Source organism: Urocitellus parryii, chromosome 11, assembly GCF_045843805.1.
Source record: "Urocitellus parryii isolate mUroPar1 chromosome 11, mUroPar1.hap1, whole genome shotgun sequence".
NCBI lineage: Eukaryota > Metazoa > Chordata > Mammalia > Rodentia > Sciuridae > Urocitellus > Urocitellus parryii.
Genome location: NC_135541.1, coordinates 106877213 through 106892835, shown reverse-complemented (window position 1 = coordinate 106892835; position 15623 = coordinate 106877213). Strand labels below are relative to the sequence as shown.

The 15623-nt window shown below is 42.2% G+C and overlaps 1 protein-coding gene across 4 annotated transcripts in view; it reads left to right on the top strand.

Moving 5' to 3' along the window:
* The first annotated feature begins 2931 nt into the window (after nucleotides 1–2931).
* Trim33 (tripartite motif containing 33) overlaps nucleotides 2932–15623 on the top strand; it is a 128466-nt gene continuing 115774 nt past the window's right edge. For all 4 annotated transcript variants that reach the window (XM_077791014.1, XM_077791013.1, XM_026394125.2 and 1 more), the window contains exon 1: nucleotides 2932–3495. In XM_077791014.1, coding sequence (XP_077647140.1) covers nucleotides 2970–3495 — 526 coding nt within the window. In that variant the 5' untranslated portion in view covers nucleotides 2932–2969. The remainder of the gene's footprint in view (nucleotides 3496–15623) is intronic.

The following is a 15623-nucleotide window of genomic DNA, read 5'->3' as shown; positions in this document are numbered from 1 at the left end:
GTCCATGCTTAGCATCTGGATGGCCATCTTAAGAGAAAGTTTCACTTTCCTACCCATGGGCCTTTCTGAGAAAGGCTCACCACTCCCTCATACCACCCCATCCTTAACCACCTGCATTAGGATCCGCCTGGCTCTAATCCCAGAGCCTGCCCCATCTGCCTGGTCTCTTTTATTTCTTGCTCCCCTGTCTCCTGGTTCCTCGCTTTCTTTTCCATGGTAGAGTGCTTGCCTAGTCAGTGGGAGGCCTTGGGTTCAATAGCTACTAATGAAAAAAAAAAAATGGATGAGGGTATTAAACTCATTTAGTGTCCATTTTTCCATTAGATTTAATTTAAAAATGTCAGTATTACAAAATGTCAGAAATTACACTGCAACTAGTTTAAACTTATGAAAAACTGTAGAGTCAACTGAACATGTTTGAGGAGAGAAAATGTTTTTTCCAAAAATTCTTTAATGGACATAAAATTTTATAAAAATTAAAGACCACTTCTGTATTTGGCCTGGTCTCCTTAATAATTCTCTTATCTTACACCTTTCTACCCTAAACCTTGCTCAAGGCATTCCAGCCACAATGACTCCTAGCTTGTTCCTCTAACAAGCTAAGAATCACTGTTTGCCTCAGGCCTTTACACTTGGAACACACAGAGTCCTTCACCTAATCAACAGAGACATTCCTCAATCATCTATCCCTTTCACTCTTATTTTTTCAGGGAGCTCCTTTGTTTTGTTTTTGCTGTGTAATCTCAGCTAAATCTGACACAAAACAAGGTTAACACTTGTTTTTCTTTTCTTTTTTTTTTGAGAGAGAATTTTCTTTATTTTTTAGTTTTCAGCGGACACAACATCTTTGTTTGTATGTGGTGCTGAGGATGGAACCCAGGAGGCACACATGCCAGGCAAGCGAGCTACCACTTGAGACACATCCCCAGCCCAACACTTGTTTTTGAATGAGTAAAAAAAATGTTCTTTTTTTAGCCATAGGGCAGGCTGGCCTTTAACTTATCCATCTACTTCTACCTCCAGAGTAGCTAGGATTACAGACCCATGCCACCACGGACAGTTTCATATGGTTTATTTTTTGGTACTCCAGAGTCCTTTAATCACTGAGCCACAGCCTCCGTATTTTTATTGTTTAATTTATTTTTTAATAGTTGTAGATGGACATCATGCCTTTATTTATTTTATTTTTTTTTATGTGGTGCTGAGTATCGAACCCAGTGCCTCACACATGCTAGGCAAGTGCTCTGCCACTGAGCTATAGCTCCAGCCCCTCGGTTTTATTTTTTTATTTTAAGACAGGGTCTCCTTAAGCTGCTTAGGGTTCCCTAAATTGCTAAGGCTGGTCTCTCAACTTTCAATCTTCCTGCCTCAGCCTCCTGAGTCTGAGGATTACAGACTCAGTATTTCAGGCATGGGTCACCATTTATGTGGTTTATTTTAAAGACTTACATCAGTATACAGGTAAGTTTCTTGGGAATATTGTCAAAAAACTAAGAATTTATGAGCCTAATACTAAAGCAGCCATTATAATACATAAACCCATCTAAATACTTAAACAATTTTTCTTTAAAAAATTTGTAGATGGACACTATAAGGTCCTTGCTTAGCATCTGGATGGCCATCTTAAGTGACAGCCCGCCATTTTAAGGAAAAAGTTTCACTTTCCCGCCCAAGGTCTCTCCCTCATACCAACCCAACCCATACATTCTTGAGCCTTCCCCATAGTCCCAGAGCTCAAGCCTGTTTTGCCTCTCTCTCTTATGGAGAGATGGCCTTTATTTGTCAGGTTTCACAAATACACTCTGGTGTGTATCTCTGCTTGGTCTTGGGCTCTCATTCCTCACTTTCCCTTCAGACTCAATACCTTTATTTATTTATTTATTTATTTATTTTATTTTTATGAGGTGCTGAGGGTCGGATCCAGTGCCTCCAAGCGCTCTACTACTGAGCCACAACCCCAGCCCTCAAACCCCCCAATACTTTTTCCAGATAAAGACAACTCTTAGGGCGCTGCCACCCTACTAATCCCGGGACTCGAAGAGGGACTCCCAGGACGTAATGATATTGGGTAGAGCGGTGACACCCCACACTGTCACACATCAAAATCTGCTTAAGTGAATTTTCAGCATCCATCAGCTCTCTCTCCCACTTCCTGATTCAGGTCTGGGGTGTGGCCGTGGCATCTCGGCTTTAAAAAGCTCCTCAGTTGACTGCTTCGTAGCAACGTTTGAGATGCACCTTAAGAAGCCCTAAAGAGCCTAAGGAGTTGCTTCCTTAGTGGGTCTTTTCAGGCTATTCTGGTGACCACTATCTATCCATATATAAAAAAAAAAGCCCGCTTTACCGCTCCCCTGGGTCACAACCTCTCAATTGAACAGGCGTCAAAGCACCGCAGAGACCCAGGAGGTGGCCACAGTGGAGCCAAGAGGACTCAGCGTCCGACTGAGCCGCAGGTGAAGCTTCCCCGGAGACGCTCCCGTCGCGAGGGATGGTGCCGCCTGGGAGACATTCGTTCGGGAAGGAATCCGGCCCAGACTCCGACCCTTCCACCCTTCTCCCCATCGCACCACCCCTGCGTCCGAGCTCATAACCACCTCCAGGCAAAGGCCATCCAGTGCCAGTGGCCTCTAGCTTTAAAAGCTCCTTCGGAGCTAAAAGGCCGTCGCGCTGACGCAACGTACCGGCCCCAGAAGGCCGGAGAGGAGTCGAGGACGGCCCCGCGCCCGCGCACCGAATTCCCGCCTCCCTCCGGAGGACGTCCGTGCGTACGTGCGCGCGCCGTGTCCTCTCTCCCTTAACCGCGCGACGCGAGGGCGGGGGCACCCCGTGCGCGCACGCTCTCGTGGGTTCGCTCGCTTGCTCGCTCTCGGCGGCCGCTCTCGCTGCGGCTGCGGCTGGGGCTGGGGGCGGCGGCGGCGACGCGGGCGGCGGGCGGCGCGGGGCGGTCCGGCGGGTTCAAAGAGGAAAACATGGCGGAAAACAAAGGCGGCGGCGAGGCTGAGAGCGGCGGCGGGGGCAACGGCAGCGCGCCGGTAACTGCCGGGAATGCCGGGCCCGCGGCGCAGGAGGCGGAGCCGCCTCTCGCCGCGGTGCTGGTGGAGGAGGAGGAGGAGGAAGGCAGCAGGGCTGGCGCGGAGGGCGGCGCGGCCGGGCCCGACGACGGGGGGGTGGCCGCGGCCTCCTCCGGATCGGCCCCTGCTGCCTCTGCCCCAGCGGCCTCAGTGGGCCCTGGAGTGCCCGGGGGAGCCGTATCGACGCCGGCCCCAGCTCCAGCGTCGGCTCCCGCTCCGGGTCCCTCGTCGGGGCCGCCGCTTGGGCCGCCAGCCTCGCTCCTGGACACCTGCGCGGTGTGTCAGCAGAGCTTGCAGAGCCGGCGTGAGGCGGAGCCCAAGCTGCTGCCCTGTCTTCACTCCTTCTGCCTGCGCTGCCTGCCGGAGCCCGAGCGCCAGCTCAGCGTGCCCATTCCGGGGGGCAGCAACGGCGACATCCAGCAAGGTGAGTCGGAGGCCCTGCCCTACGTCGGGCCGCAGGGGATTTGTAGAGCCCAGGAGGATCTGGGAACCAGGTGCTAGGGACCGAGGCTGCGCGGACCGGCGCGGTCCTGTGGCGGGGGTGGGGTAGGGGGAGTCTAAGACGCTAAAGACATGGCCCCTGGGACAGTTCCAGAGCGGCTGGACCGCCAGAGATATGGGGAGAGTGAAGGGAGGGGTGCCGGTTGCGAGACACTGGGGGAAGGGACTCTGGCTGCGAGGGAGGTTTGAGGTGCGGATACTAGTTGAGCCAGGTTCTGCAGCGTGTGGACCCTGACCGGTAGAAAAGAGGGGTTTGTGAGACCCGTTGTGAGTAGGGTTTTTTGGGGAAAGGCCCGTACCTGGAGAAGGGTTGTTGAAAGAGTGGGTAGGAGATACCGGCAGTGAGGATGGATTGCTCTTCAGGGAGGGAAATGGACCTGTTCTTGCTTAGGAGAAAGAACTACAGCTTAAATGGAGGTAGGTGAAAGACATTTGGAAGCTTGGGGCCAAAAGAAGGCTCGTGTTAGAAAATAATTTTAAGATGACATTGGGAAGGAGAATCTGGGGAAGTGGTAATAGCTGTGAAGGGCCTTCGTGATTAGGGAAAATCCTAAGATTTGAGGATGAAGGAGAAATGAACTTGGAAGGGACATAGGAGTTAGGAGTGTTGGGCATGCATTTGCTTCATTTATTGTACGTTAATGAGCTTGTAGTTAGGGCATTATGCTAGGAATGAATAAAATACCCAACGAAAATGTCATTCACACTCTAGAGAGAAAACGAATATATATCGTGCAATAGTGGAGGCTGGTATTCGGTACCATGGTTGGTGACACAGTGCAAACTTTGCAATAAAGGAAATCCTTGAGATGGCTTCTTGAAGGGTGACTACATCACCGGGTAGGAGGATATTCAGGGCAACAGAGTCCCTTTTTATATTTCTAGAATTAAAGGATGTGTAGTGTGATTGGAGGAAGTTAGATTGGATTAATGGGTGGAATAGATGAGGGTTCCACAGTCCCTTTTCTGTACTCTTAGGTCTAGGTGTGTTTTGGACTTCAGAATATAGTATTTTGGAATTTACCTTTTTCTAGTAAGATCTCTTATGTAGTATGCTAGTGGGATCTGTTTTTAACTTTTTACTATCAACTTGTTTACATTTCTGCATTAAAATATCATGTTGAATATCATGTTGTTGAGATAGACAGTAGCCTCCAGAGATTCAGGTTGGTTTTGTTGCAAGCTTATGAAAAAACTAAAATTTCAAAACTTTATTTTGGTATGGAGGATTGAACCTACTGATTCTTAACAACTGAGCCACATCCCCAGCTAAGTTGCTGAGGCTGGCTTAGAACTTGCCATCTTCCTGCCTTAGCCTCCTGAGCTGGTGGGGTGTGCACTGTCACGCCTGGCTAAAATTTCAGAACTTTTAAATTTTGATTATGGACCTGTTCTAAAGGGTTGGAATTTATCCTGTAGAGTATTCTGTTTAATAGAGGGCCTTCCTGAAGGCTTTTATAATCAATAGTTTAAAAGGATCAGATTTATGATTCAGAAAGATCACTTGAAGCACTTGAGAAATGAAGGCAGGTGAGGCTGGAAGCAGGGAGACCAGTTAGAATCTCAGAAGTAATCTAGGTGAGAAATTATCATTTGAATGGGTAGTTTAGGACTGAAAATGAGGTGTTACACAAGGTAGCATTTTTGTATGGGGGAATGGTAGGCACTTTTTGAAACACTGAGTTTGCATGTCTCCTTTGCCACTTTTTACTTACTGTGTGGATAGATTAATTATTCTTAGCCTCAGTTTTCTCATTTGTGAAATAGGGACAAAACTATACATACTTAATAGAGATATTGAGAATGAAGTAAAAAAAATGTATAGTGACTAAGTACATGGTAGTTACTAATGAAATGGCAACTAGTTTATTACTGATAACTGACTAAGTGGAGGTGGGCATTGAGATTGATGTGAAGGGGACACATGTTGGATGAATTTCAGGTTTCTTGTTTGGTGGGTGGTAGCTCTGTTAATGTAAATAAAGAATTCAGGCATAGGACTGGAAGATGTAGGGTGCTTGAGATGTACAGTGGTAGAGTGCTTGCCTAGCATGTGTGAGGCCCTGGGTTCAATCCTCAGCACTCTTAAAAAAAGAAAACCAAAAAACCCAAAACAAACAAAAAACAGGCACAAAAGCAGGTGTGTGTGGTGGAGGGAGGATATAATGATGAGTTCTGTCAGATATGGTTTTGAACTATTGGGACATGCAGGGAAGAATGTTAATAAGAATGTTAATAAGAATAACAGGGCTGGGCTGTAGGTCAGTGTTAGAGTGCCTGCCTTGCACGCGTGAGGCAGTGGGTTCAGTCCTCAGCACCACATAAAAATGAATAAATATATTGTGTCCATCTACAACTAAAAACATATTTAAAAAAAAAATAAGGTTTTAGTGGATGGAGAAGATGTATCGAGGATAGCTGCTTATGGCCCCATGAGCATGATAAGACACATGGGATTCAATGTTCTTGTGAAAACCTGGATTAGGTGAGAGATTTAGAGGGAACCCAACATGCAAATTATGTTTGTGATTTAGGGACTGAGGCTATAGAGTTGGCTCTGAAATTTATGCAGGAGAGGGAAGAATAATCTGTAAATTCCCTCTTCAATTCTCTATCATTTGTTTTTGAACTAGAATAAGTAAGTGGAAGCAAGTTGATACTGTCAAGAAATCTTAAGTAATTGCTTTCTAAACAACATCTAAAACAAATTGAATGTGGGAATCTACCTTGTTTTTAGGTAGAGCATATAAAAAAATACCTTTTTGGTAGTAACTCATGTACCTTTTGCTCCTGAAAAATGAGAACAGGCAATGCTAATATGGACACTGAATTTAGAGGTAGGGAATATATTTTTGCCACTTGATTAGAGGTAGTTTATGCTTTTTCTGTTATAGTTTCTTTATCTCTATAATGTCATTCTTTAACATTCACTAAGTTGAATTTTGAATCTGAAATTGCCTTATAACTGAAATGCTTTAAAAATGCAAGGTATTATTAAACAACATGTGATTTCATCTTTTCTATTCTGGAGAGCCATAGCTGGTAGTTCAAATCACCATCTTTCCTAAGTGGTTCTCAAACAATCACAAGTATACTACTCTTTCTCTCCTAACTGATCTTTTTTTTCTAAATCTTTTGATAAACTTATTCTCACGGTTTTACTGTCTCTCTAGGTTAATAGTTCTCAAAGTGTGGTGTCTAGACCATCATCATCTTCATCAGCAGCAGCAGCATCTGTTATGAATGCAAATTCTTGGGCCTCATGCCAGACCTTCTGACTGGCAGTCTGTTTTAACAAGTCCTGTAGGTGATTCTGATGCACGCTTGAATTTGAGAACCACTGTTCTTGAACGAAGATCTTCTCACATCAAATGTGTCCTTAGAAAGGCTTTCTTTTGCCTGGTGGTGGGGTGGGGTGAGGATCAAACCCAGGGCCTGTGCATGCAAGGCAAGCACTCTACCACCTAAGCTATATCCCTAGCCTTAGAAAGGATTTTTTTCTTGACTACTCATTTTAAAGTAGTTTTCCAGGTGACTCTGTGACATATTTTATCTTAACATAGCTAAAATAAAAATGTTAGTTCCTGTCTCTTTTTCTAAAAGAATATTGTAGAATGTACAATCAATAAATAACTTTGGATGAACAAGACTCACCTGGAGAGCTTATTAAAATGCTGATTTGAAAAATTCTTCGGTGATTCTGATTCAGTTGGATTGACTTTGCATCAGCACTGTTCTTTTTTTTCTTTAGTGGGGTGGGGGTGGGGTGAAAACAAGCCTTACACATGCTGACATCTCTATCCTTTTTGAATTTTACTTTGAATTTGAGAACCACTTGCTAAGTTACCCAGGATCTTGCTAACAAGTCCTCTAGGTGATTCTGATGCAGAATGATTCTTATGATCTTCCTTCCTCAAAGTATCAAGTGGCCAGGATTATAGGCATACACTATCAAAAAAATTTTTTTTTTTTTTTTGGCACCAAGGTTTGAACCTGGGTCCACTTAAGTAGTGAGCCAAATGCCCAACTCTTTATTTTTCATTTTGAAACAGGGTCTCACTAAGTTGCTTAGGGACTTGCTAAGTTGCTGAGGCTGGTCTTGAACTTGCTATCCTTCTGCCTCAGCCTTCTGAGTTGCTGGAATACAGACATGCATACCATCTACACTTTTATTAAGTACTATATGTGATTCTGGAGCAGGTTATACCTCCGACACTTTGAGGAACTTGAGTAAGTTGCATTTGGTTCTGCTCTTTTTTCTTTCTTTTTTTTTTTTTTTTTTTAGAAGAGAGAATCTTTTTTTTTTTTTTAAAGAGAGAGAGAGAGAATATTTATTTCTTAGTTTTTCAGCAGACACAACATCTTTGTTTGTATATGGTGCTGAGGATCGAACCCGGGCCGCACACATGCCAGGCAAGCGCGCTACCGCTTGAGCCACATCCCCAGCCCTGGTTCTGCTCTTAAGAAGAAGTTATGTGATCTTTGGGAAAGGCACCAGGCATCTTGTCAGGGTTTTAAGTAGTACAAAGAGGCAGAGTTCCTACCTGTAAAATTCTATGATTCTGTTATTTTTTTAATTCTGTTAACTTTTTATATCTGTTTAAGCTTAGTATTATAGTTTGTGGGAAGGAGTGGAAGAATCAACATAAAAAACTATTTTATTTCTGAATTCTTCAGTTTATTGTAAAAAGCCTGAGATGGTAATGGGGAGGAAATACCTCTGGGTTTATTATGAAGAGTACTTCTTCATATTTCTGCTAATCAAACACTATGGTGAGCCACTTTGGGAAGTCTTCTGTTTGAACCCTTGGAATTTCTTACCCTAGGAATACATATACTGCACAGCAGTTCTAACCTCTGTATGACTTATCTGGGCACTTTTTAGTCCCAGCTTTCTCTGATGTCCTATTTTACTGAAATAAGTTGGAGTGTTAGGGATCCAATCTGGGCCTCACGCATGGTACGGAAGGGCTGTAAATTGAGGTATATTCCCAATCCCTTGAATTTTTGGATGGTAATATAGTATCATATCAGCAACCAGTCATTAAAAGATGTGTCAAAGGGAGCTAACGGTCAGACCTCTCTAGCCATCTTTAACTGGTAATAATAGCAAATGATCAATCTGGTTCAGCTTCCTGAATAGCTGGGAATATAGGTGTAAGTGCAGCCAGGCCTACTAAGCAGTGATCTTTAGTTTGGTCCCCAGAATGTAGGTATCATGGTGTCTCTGAGTCCCTATTAAGCTCTGCAAGTTTACTACTGATTTCATAACTTTAGTAGTCCATTATTTACCTTATTTACTATGCTGACATGTTAATGGTGAAATAGCAATAATGGATGAAACTGCTAACACCTTTGGGTAAGTTAATATAGTTGCTTTAAACTATTCATTGTATCTTTATTGCCACATTGGTTTCAAGTTGAATTACTTGGAACCAATAAAAAAAATTTTGGGAGGGTGGGTGCTGAGAGCCATAGCCAAGTAGGAATGACGCATGGCATTTTGGGTTGAAAGGTCACCCTGCTCAGGGATTAGGGTGGCTCAGGGTTTAGGGTGGATCCTGATGGGAATAGGGCTGCTCCAGGTTTAGGGTGGATCCTGCTGGGAATAGGGTGGATCCTGCTGGGATTAGGGCGGATCCTGCTGGGATTAGGGCGGATCCTGCTGCCTCAGGCGCCCACTCCTTTGGAGTTCCTGTTGAGTTCTAGAGGTTCTGAGACAATTGGCCTGTGGAGCCAAATGCCCGAAGTCTGGCTGGGCACAAAATAATCGAGCCACCACACCTTGTAGATTCAAACAGCAACTCTTTATTCCTATTTCCGGAACTCTCACCAGCACTCTACACGCACGTTCTGGGAAAATCAACCCCTCCACCGGGCTCTGCGTACCAAATACTCTCTGAATCCCGAGAGAACTCAACTGGGAACTCAAGGAGCGCTCGCCTGAGGCAGCAGGCCTTGTTAATTTGCTGAGGCTGGCTTTGAACTTGCAATCCTCCTGTCCGCCTCCTGAGCCACTGGGATTCCAGGCATGTACCACTGTGCCTGGCTAAGCATAGTTTTTAAGTCTTTTTTTTTTTTTTTTTAAATATAATGACATAGTCAGTTATCTGACTACATAATTATTTGAAGAGGCTATTGAAATGTATTCTTCTCTTTTCTTAAGCATGTAGACATAGCTATATGAGGTTAGATTTTCTTCAAAATTTATATTCTTTATGTTATTCAAAGAAAACAACTTGTCAAAACAGACAAGTTTTGAGGGAGGGGTGAGGGTGGGGGGATGGGAAGGACAGTAGAATGAGATGGACAATATAAATGTATGGTTGCATATCAATGTGACTTTGCACCATGTATAGGAAGAGGAGGGAGAAGTTTGTACCATTTGTATACAGTGTGTCAAAATGTATTCTACTGTCATGTATAACTAATTAGGACAAATTTTAAAAAAGAACAACAACTTAGAAGAGGAAAAGTTTATTTGGGCCTCACAGTTTCAGAGGTCTCAGTCCATAGACAACTGGCTACATTGCTCTGGGACCAAGGTGAGGTATCACACCACAGAGGAAGGGCCCAGTGGAGGAAAACTGCTCCCTTCATGGCAGGGTCAGGAGAGAGAGAGGGGAGGAAGAGGCCACAGGGAAGAGTTCTTCCAGGGCATGCCCCGAGTGATATACCAACTCCAGCTACATCCTACCTGCTGACTGTTACCACCCAGTCAGTACATTCAGGCTAGGATGGACTGATTATGTTATATCTCTCATAGTACAATCATTTAACCTCTGAATATTCCTGAATTAACAGGAGCTTTTGGGGACACCTCATATCCAAACCATAATAAACGTGTAAAGAGTTGCTGCTGCTAATGATTATTATTCTATTTATGTGTAGTAATGGAGGTTGAACCCAAGGCCTTGTACATGGTAAGCAAGCCCTCAACCACAGAGCTATACCCCCAGCCCTTGTTATTTTATATTGAGACAGGGTCTTGCTAAGTTGCGAGGGCTGGCCTTGAGCTTTGGGATGCTCAGGACATGTCATTTGAGTAGCTGGGATTATAGATGTGCATCATTATGCCCAGTAATAACTCATTTTAAAATAAATTAATATTAAAATTTCTGCTTTAGTTTCTGATGCTTTACATATTGATGGCTATAATCACCTAAGCAAAAGCTCTGAGTTCTCAGTAATTAAGAATGTAATTATGCTGGGTGCAGTGGTGCATGCCTGTAATGCCAGCAGCTCGGGAGGCAGAGACAGGAGGATGGAGAGTTCAAAGCCAGCCTCAGCAACCGTGAGGCACTATGCAACTCGGTGAGACCCTGTCTCTAAATAAAATACAAAGTAGGCGTGGGGATGTGGCTCAGTGAAATTAGTAAAAAGGGGATCCTGAGACTAAAATGTTTTGAGACCTGCTCCCTTAAAGGACAATAAGAAAGTGATAATTTAGATTCATCACGCCAGAAGGAAGAATATTAAATTATAGAACAGTAGGAGGTGGCAAATTTATACATTTATTGTCTTTAATTTTGGTACCCATCACAGTTCAATATAGAGCCTACCCCCAATAGAGTAAAAATGAAGTAAGTATTTAGTAACTGAAGCTTGGCTTTCATAAATAGCTTACTGTAGATCCGATTCATCCTCCTCCCCCATATTTATGACTTAAAGTTCCCTCACTGTACTTTGCTGAGGCCAAGTTCAGAGGCTGGGATCAAGGAGGTAGATAACTGCTTCTCTATTCCTAGTCTTTGGATCCAAGGGGAAGTGAGAAAAAAGTAAGAATGAATGAATGCAGATACAAATTTTTTTGGTCCTGGGGATTGAACTCAACCACTGAGCCACACCCCCAGCTCTATTTTGTATATTATTTAGAGACAGGGTCTCACTCAGTTGCTTAGTGCCTCGCCATTGCTAAGGCTAGCTTTGAACTTGAGATTCTCTTGTCTCAGCTTCCTGAGCTGCTGGGATTACAGGCGTGTGCTACTGTGCCCAGTCAGATACACCATTTTCAGAAAAATATGTGAAGCTTGTGTTCTAGTAATATAAATGATATGCACTATATAGTAATAATGAGCAGTACTTTGTGAGTATGGGTGTATATATGGTGGTAGGGATCAAATGTAGGGCTCATGCGTGTTAGGCAAGTGCTTTCCTGCTGAGTTATATCTCCAGCCCCAGCAATACTTTTTGAATGCTTATAATGTATAATTTATGTTTCATCTATCAATTATTTGTCCATGTGTTTTTATTTTTCTTTAAATTACATTTTTATTTGTTTTATAAACATTCTTTATAGAGTTCATATAATTTTTTTTGTTGGTTATGGAAGTTGAAGATTTTTTTCTGAGCTTATAGCTTGGTGTGATAGTCAGCCTCCAAGGTGGCCCCATATTCCTGTCTCCTGGTTATTTACTTGCTTCTATGATTTCTACACACAGTTTCTCAGGGCTGGTCTCTGTGACCAAGAGAGTATAACAGAATCAACAGTGACTTCTCAGGCTTGGTCATTAAAAGAATATAGCTATTTCCCTGCTCTTTGGATCCCTTGTTCTTGGGCAAAAAAGTTGCCATTTGTGAGAATACTATAGTAGTCCTTTAAAAGTGCCAGAACTGGGGTTTTCTGCCAATACCCAGCACCAACAGCCATATGAATGAGTAGCCCTGGCTCATGTCTGATGCAGCCTTATCAGAGGTACTGAGTCAGAGCTGCTAGCCATGGCCCTGCAAATACCTATTTAAAGGAAACTTTTAGAAATAATTATTGTTATAAGCCACTGAGTTTTGGAATAATTTGTTACACAATGGATAATTGATACACTTGATTTAGCCACTGTTTTCAAATAATTTGTTACACAATAGATAACTGATACACTTGATTTTTACTTTATAGAGAGCTGACTTTTCATGTTTGAGTGTTTTAAAAACTTTTAATCAGTCCATCCCACCCTTCATGCCTTGCTTTTTATTTGTGGTACTGGGGATAAAACCCAGGGGCACTCTACTACTGAGCTATATCCTCAGCCCTTTTTATTTTTTATTTCAAGACAGGAGCCCCCTTGGTTGCTGTGACTGGCTTTGAACTTGGATTCTTTTCCCTTGGCATCCTAAGTTGCTGGGATCATAGGCACACACCACTGTGCCTGGATTCTTTTGAGACAGAATCTTACCAAGTAGCCCAGGTTGGCCTTGAACTTGATCCTGCCTTAGGCTCCCAAGTTGCTAGACTCCCCCTACCCCCATGTTGCTCTATAGCTATTTAATATGCACTTCACATATATCTTGTTCGCCATGCCTGGCTCAACCGACATTCTGAAAAATCCTTTTTTTGGTACCAGGGATTGAACTCAGGGACATGAGACTACTGAGCCACATCCCCAGCCCTATTTTGTATTTTATTTAGAGACAGGGTCTTGCAGATTTGCTTAGTACCTTGCTTTTGCTGAGGCTAGCTTTGAACTCTCCACACTCCTGCCTCAGCCTCTTGAACTCTCCATACTCCTGCCTCAGCCTCAGCTACGATTACAGGCATGTGCTAGTGTGCCTGGCTCCAAAAGATTTTTTTGTTGGATTTAAAAAATCATTTACATTTCATATTTCTATGAGCTTTATTTGGTTTAGTTTCATAGAATACTCCCCACCCCCCCACCGTGGATTTAATATCTTCTTTCTCTGGGGATAATAATTAAGTTTAATGTCCCTAGATATTTTACTATTCTCACTATTTTTTTCTTCTCTACCTGCCCCCTTCTTTTTTCCCTCAGTGCTGGGAATCAACCAGGGACTTCTGCATGCTAGGCAAGTGTTGTACCACTGAGCTAGTTCCCCAGTCTTGTAGTCTATTTAAACAACATTAATAAAAATACCATTGCATACTATCATTTCAAACAAAAGAGGAGAGTGGATTTCATATATTTTGCTCTAAAGGCACAGTGAATTATTTTCATGGTGTTGGCCAAGCATAGTGTTTTTATACTTTGATTTATAGTTATGTTAAAAGATACAGCATGCAGCATACATAGAACCAGACTAAGCGCTAGTCATATTCCCAACTCACAGGAGAGCAACATAAGTAAAGTTTAAAATGAATATTTAATCACAGCGGAACTTTTTAAAGATAAAAGTGAAAATGAGGCTAAGACCAAGGTAAATTTCTGAGTGACGCCTTCATTAGCCAAGCAGAGAAAGCCCTTTACCTGTGGTGAGTTAATTTAAATCATCCTCAGGGCTAGGTGAGGACCTACAGTCCAGCTACTCAGGAGGCTGAGCCAGGAGGATCATTTGAGATCATAAGTTCCAGACCAGTGTAGACAGCATAGCAAGGCCTCCATGTCAAAATAAAAATAAAACAAAAGCAACAACAAAAACCTATAAATCCTCCTCAGTTAAACAGCAAAATGTTATTTTCCAAAAAGAATTTCATTCTTATTAGTTGATTTATTACAGATATTTTATGCCACGTGCGGTGGAACATGCCTGTAATCCCAGAGGCTCAAGAGGTTGAGGCAGGAGGATTGGGAGTTTAGAGCTAGCCTCAGCAAAAGCGAGGTGCTAAGCAAGTCAGTGAAACACTGTTTCTAAATAAAATAAAACATAGGGCTGGGGATGTGGCTCAGTGGTTGCTCACCCCTGAGTTCAATCCTTGGTACCCTGCTCCCCCCAAAAAAATTTTTACTAGATTAATATATTTTGAATTTTGTTGATAATTTTTTTTTCTTATTTAAGTACTTACATAATATCTTTTAATATTATCTGTTGGCCCACAAAGCCTAAAATATTTACTGTGACTTCTGATGCCATATCCCACACTTGAATTGAGTTGCAAGGATTAGACAGTGGTCATGAGTCAGATTTCAAGAAGTGTGATGTATATAGCCTACCTTATTGTCCAGGATTTGTAAGAGTAAAAATTTCTAAATTTCTACTTCTAATATTACAAATGACTGCAGAATAAAAAGTATGAATTACTATGTGGTTTACTAACAGAACGCCAATATCCAAATTATATAACTTTTTTTTTTTTCCATTACTGGGACTGGCTTAAAAAGTAAATCTCATGTTCTAAGTACTTACACAAAAATTGTCACTGAAATGATAACCTATCGGTTTTTCATCTTCAATAGAGAAAATATAAGGGTTGAGTACTTCTGAAAAATTGGAAATAATCATTTTAAGCAATGAATTTCAGCTCTCCTTCATTATATTAAATTTTCTGCTTTGTTCTGGATGTAGTTAATCTGTAGAGTGCTTGCTTAACCTGTACAGGGACTTGGGTTCAATCCCCAGCACCACAGAAACAGCAAATAACACTGGGGTAAAGACTGACATTTAAGCCACCTTAAAAAAATTTTTTTTTCCTGCTTTGTGTTGAGTCTTACCTTTATGTGTTTGAGAAATATTAAAGAGGTATATGTAATGAACCTTGAACTCCTTAAACCTTACTGAAGAGCTAATACTCAGAGTATTAAATAGCATAAGACATACTGTAACAGTAAACTAATCAAGTGTTCATTGAAATATTGTTCAGTAGAAGATTCTGATTAGTTATGGCTGAATTTCGCTGCTTCTCCTCTTATTGTTGATTTAGAGGTGATGATCACCTTTTCTTAGATGATTGTATGCTTTTGGCTATAATTACTTCTAAACTATTCAATTTTCCTTTTTTCTGTTTTCCTTCTTCATTTTATGTTGCATACTTTCAAGATAGGTTGTTTGAATTACAAGAATTAGCGTGGATAGTGTGGAAAGAATTATGTGGATTGTTGTTGAATTATTTGACTAATTCAACAACTTCTTTTTTATAAAATAACATCAGTTTCAAGGTAAAGCTTTTTCTTGTTACTTTAAAAAATTTTTTTTTAGTTGTAGATGAACACAGCATCTTTATTTTTATGTGGTGCTGAGGATCAAACCCAGTGCCTCACGCGTGTGAGGCAAACATTCTACCACTGAGGTACAGCCCTAACCCTTTCATGTTTCTTTATTTGCTCATAAAAATTTCTCGGGGCTGAGATTGTGGCTCAGCGGTAAAGCGCTCGCCTAGCACGAACG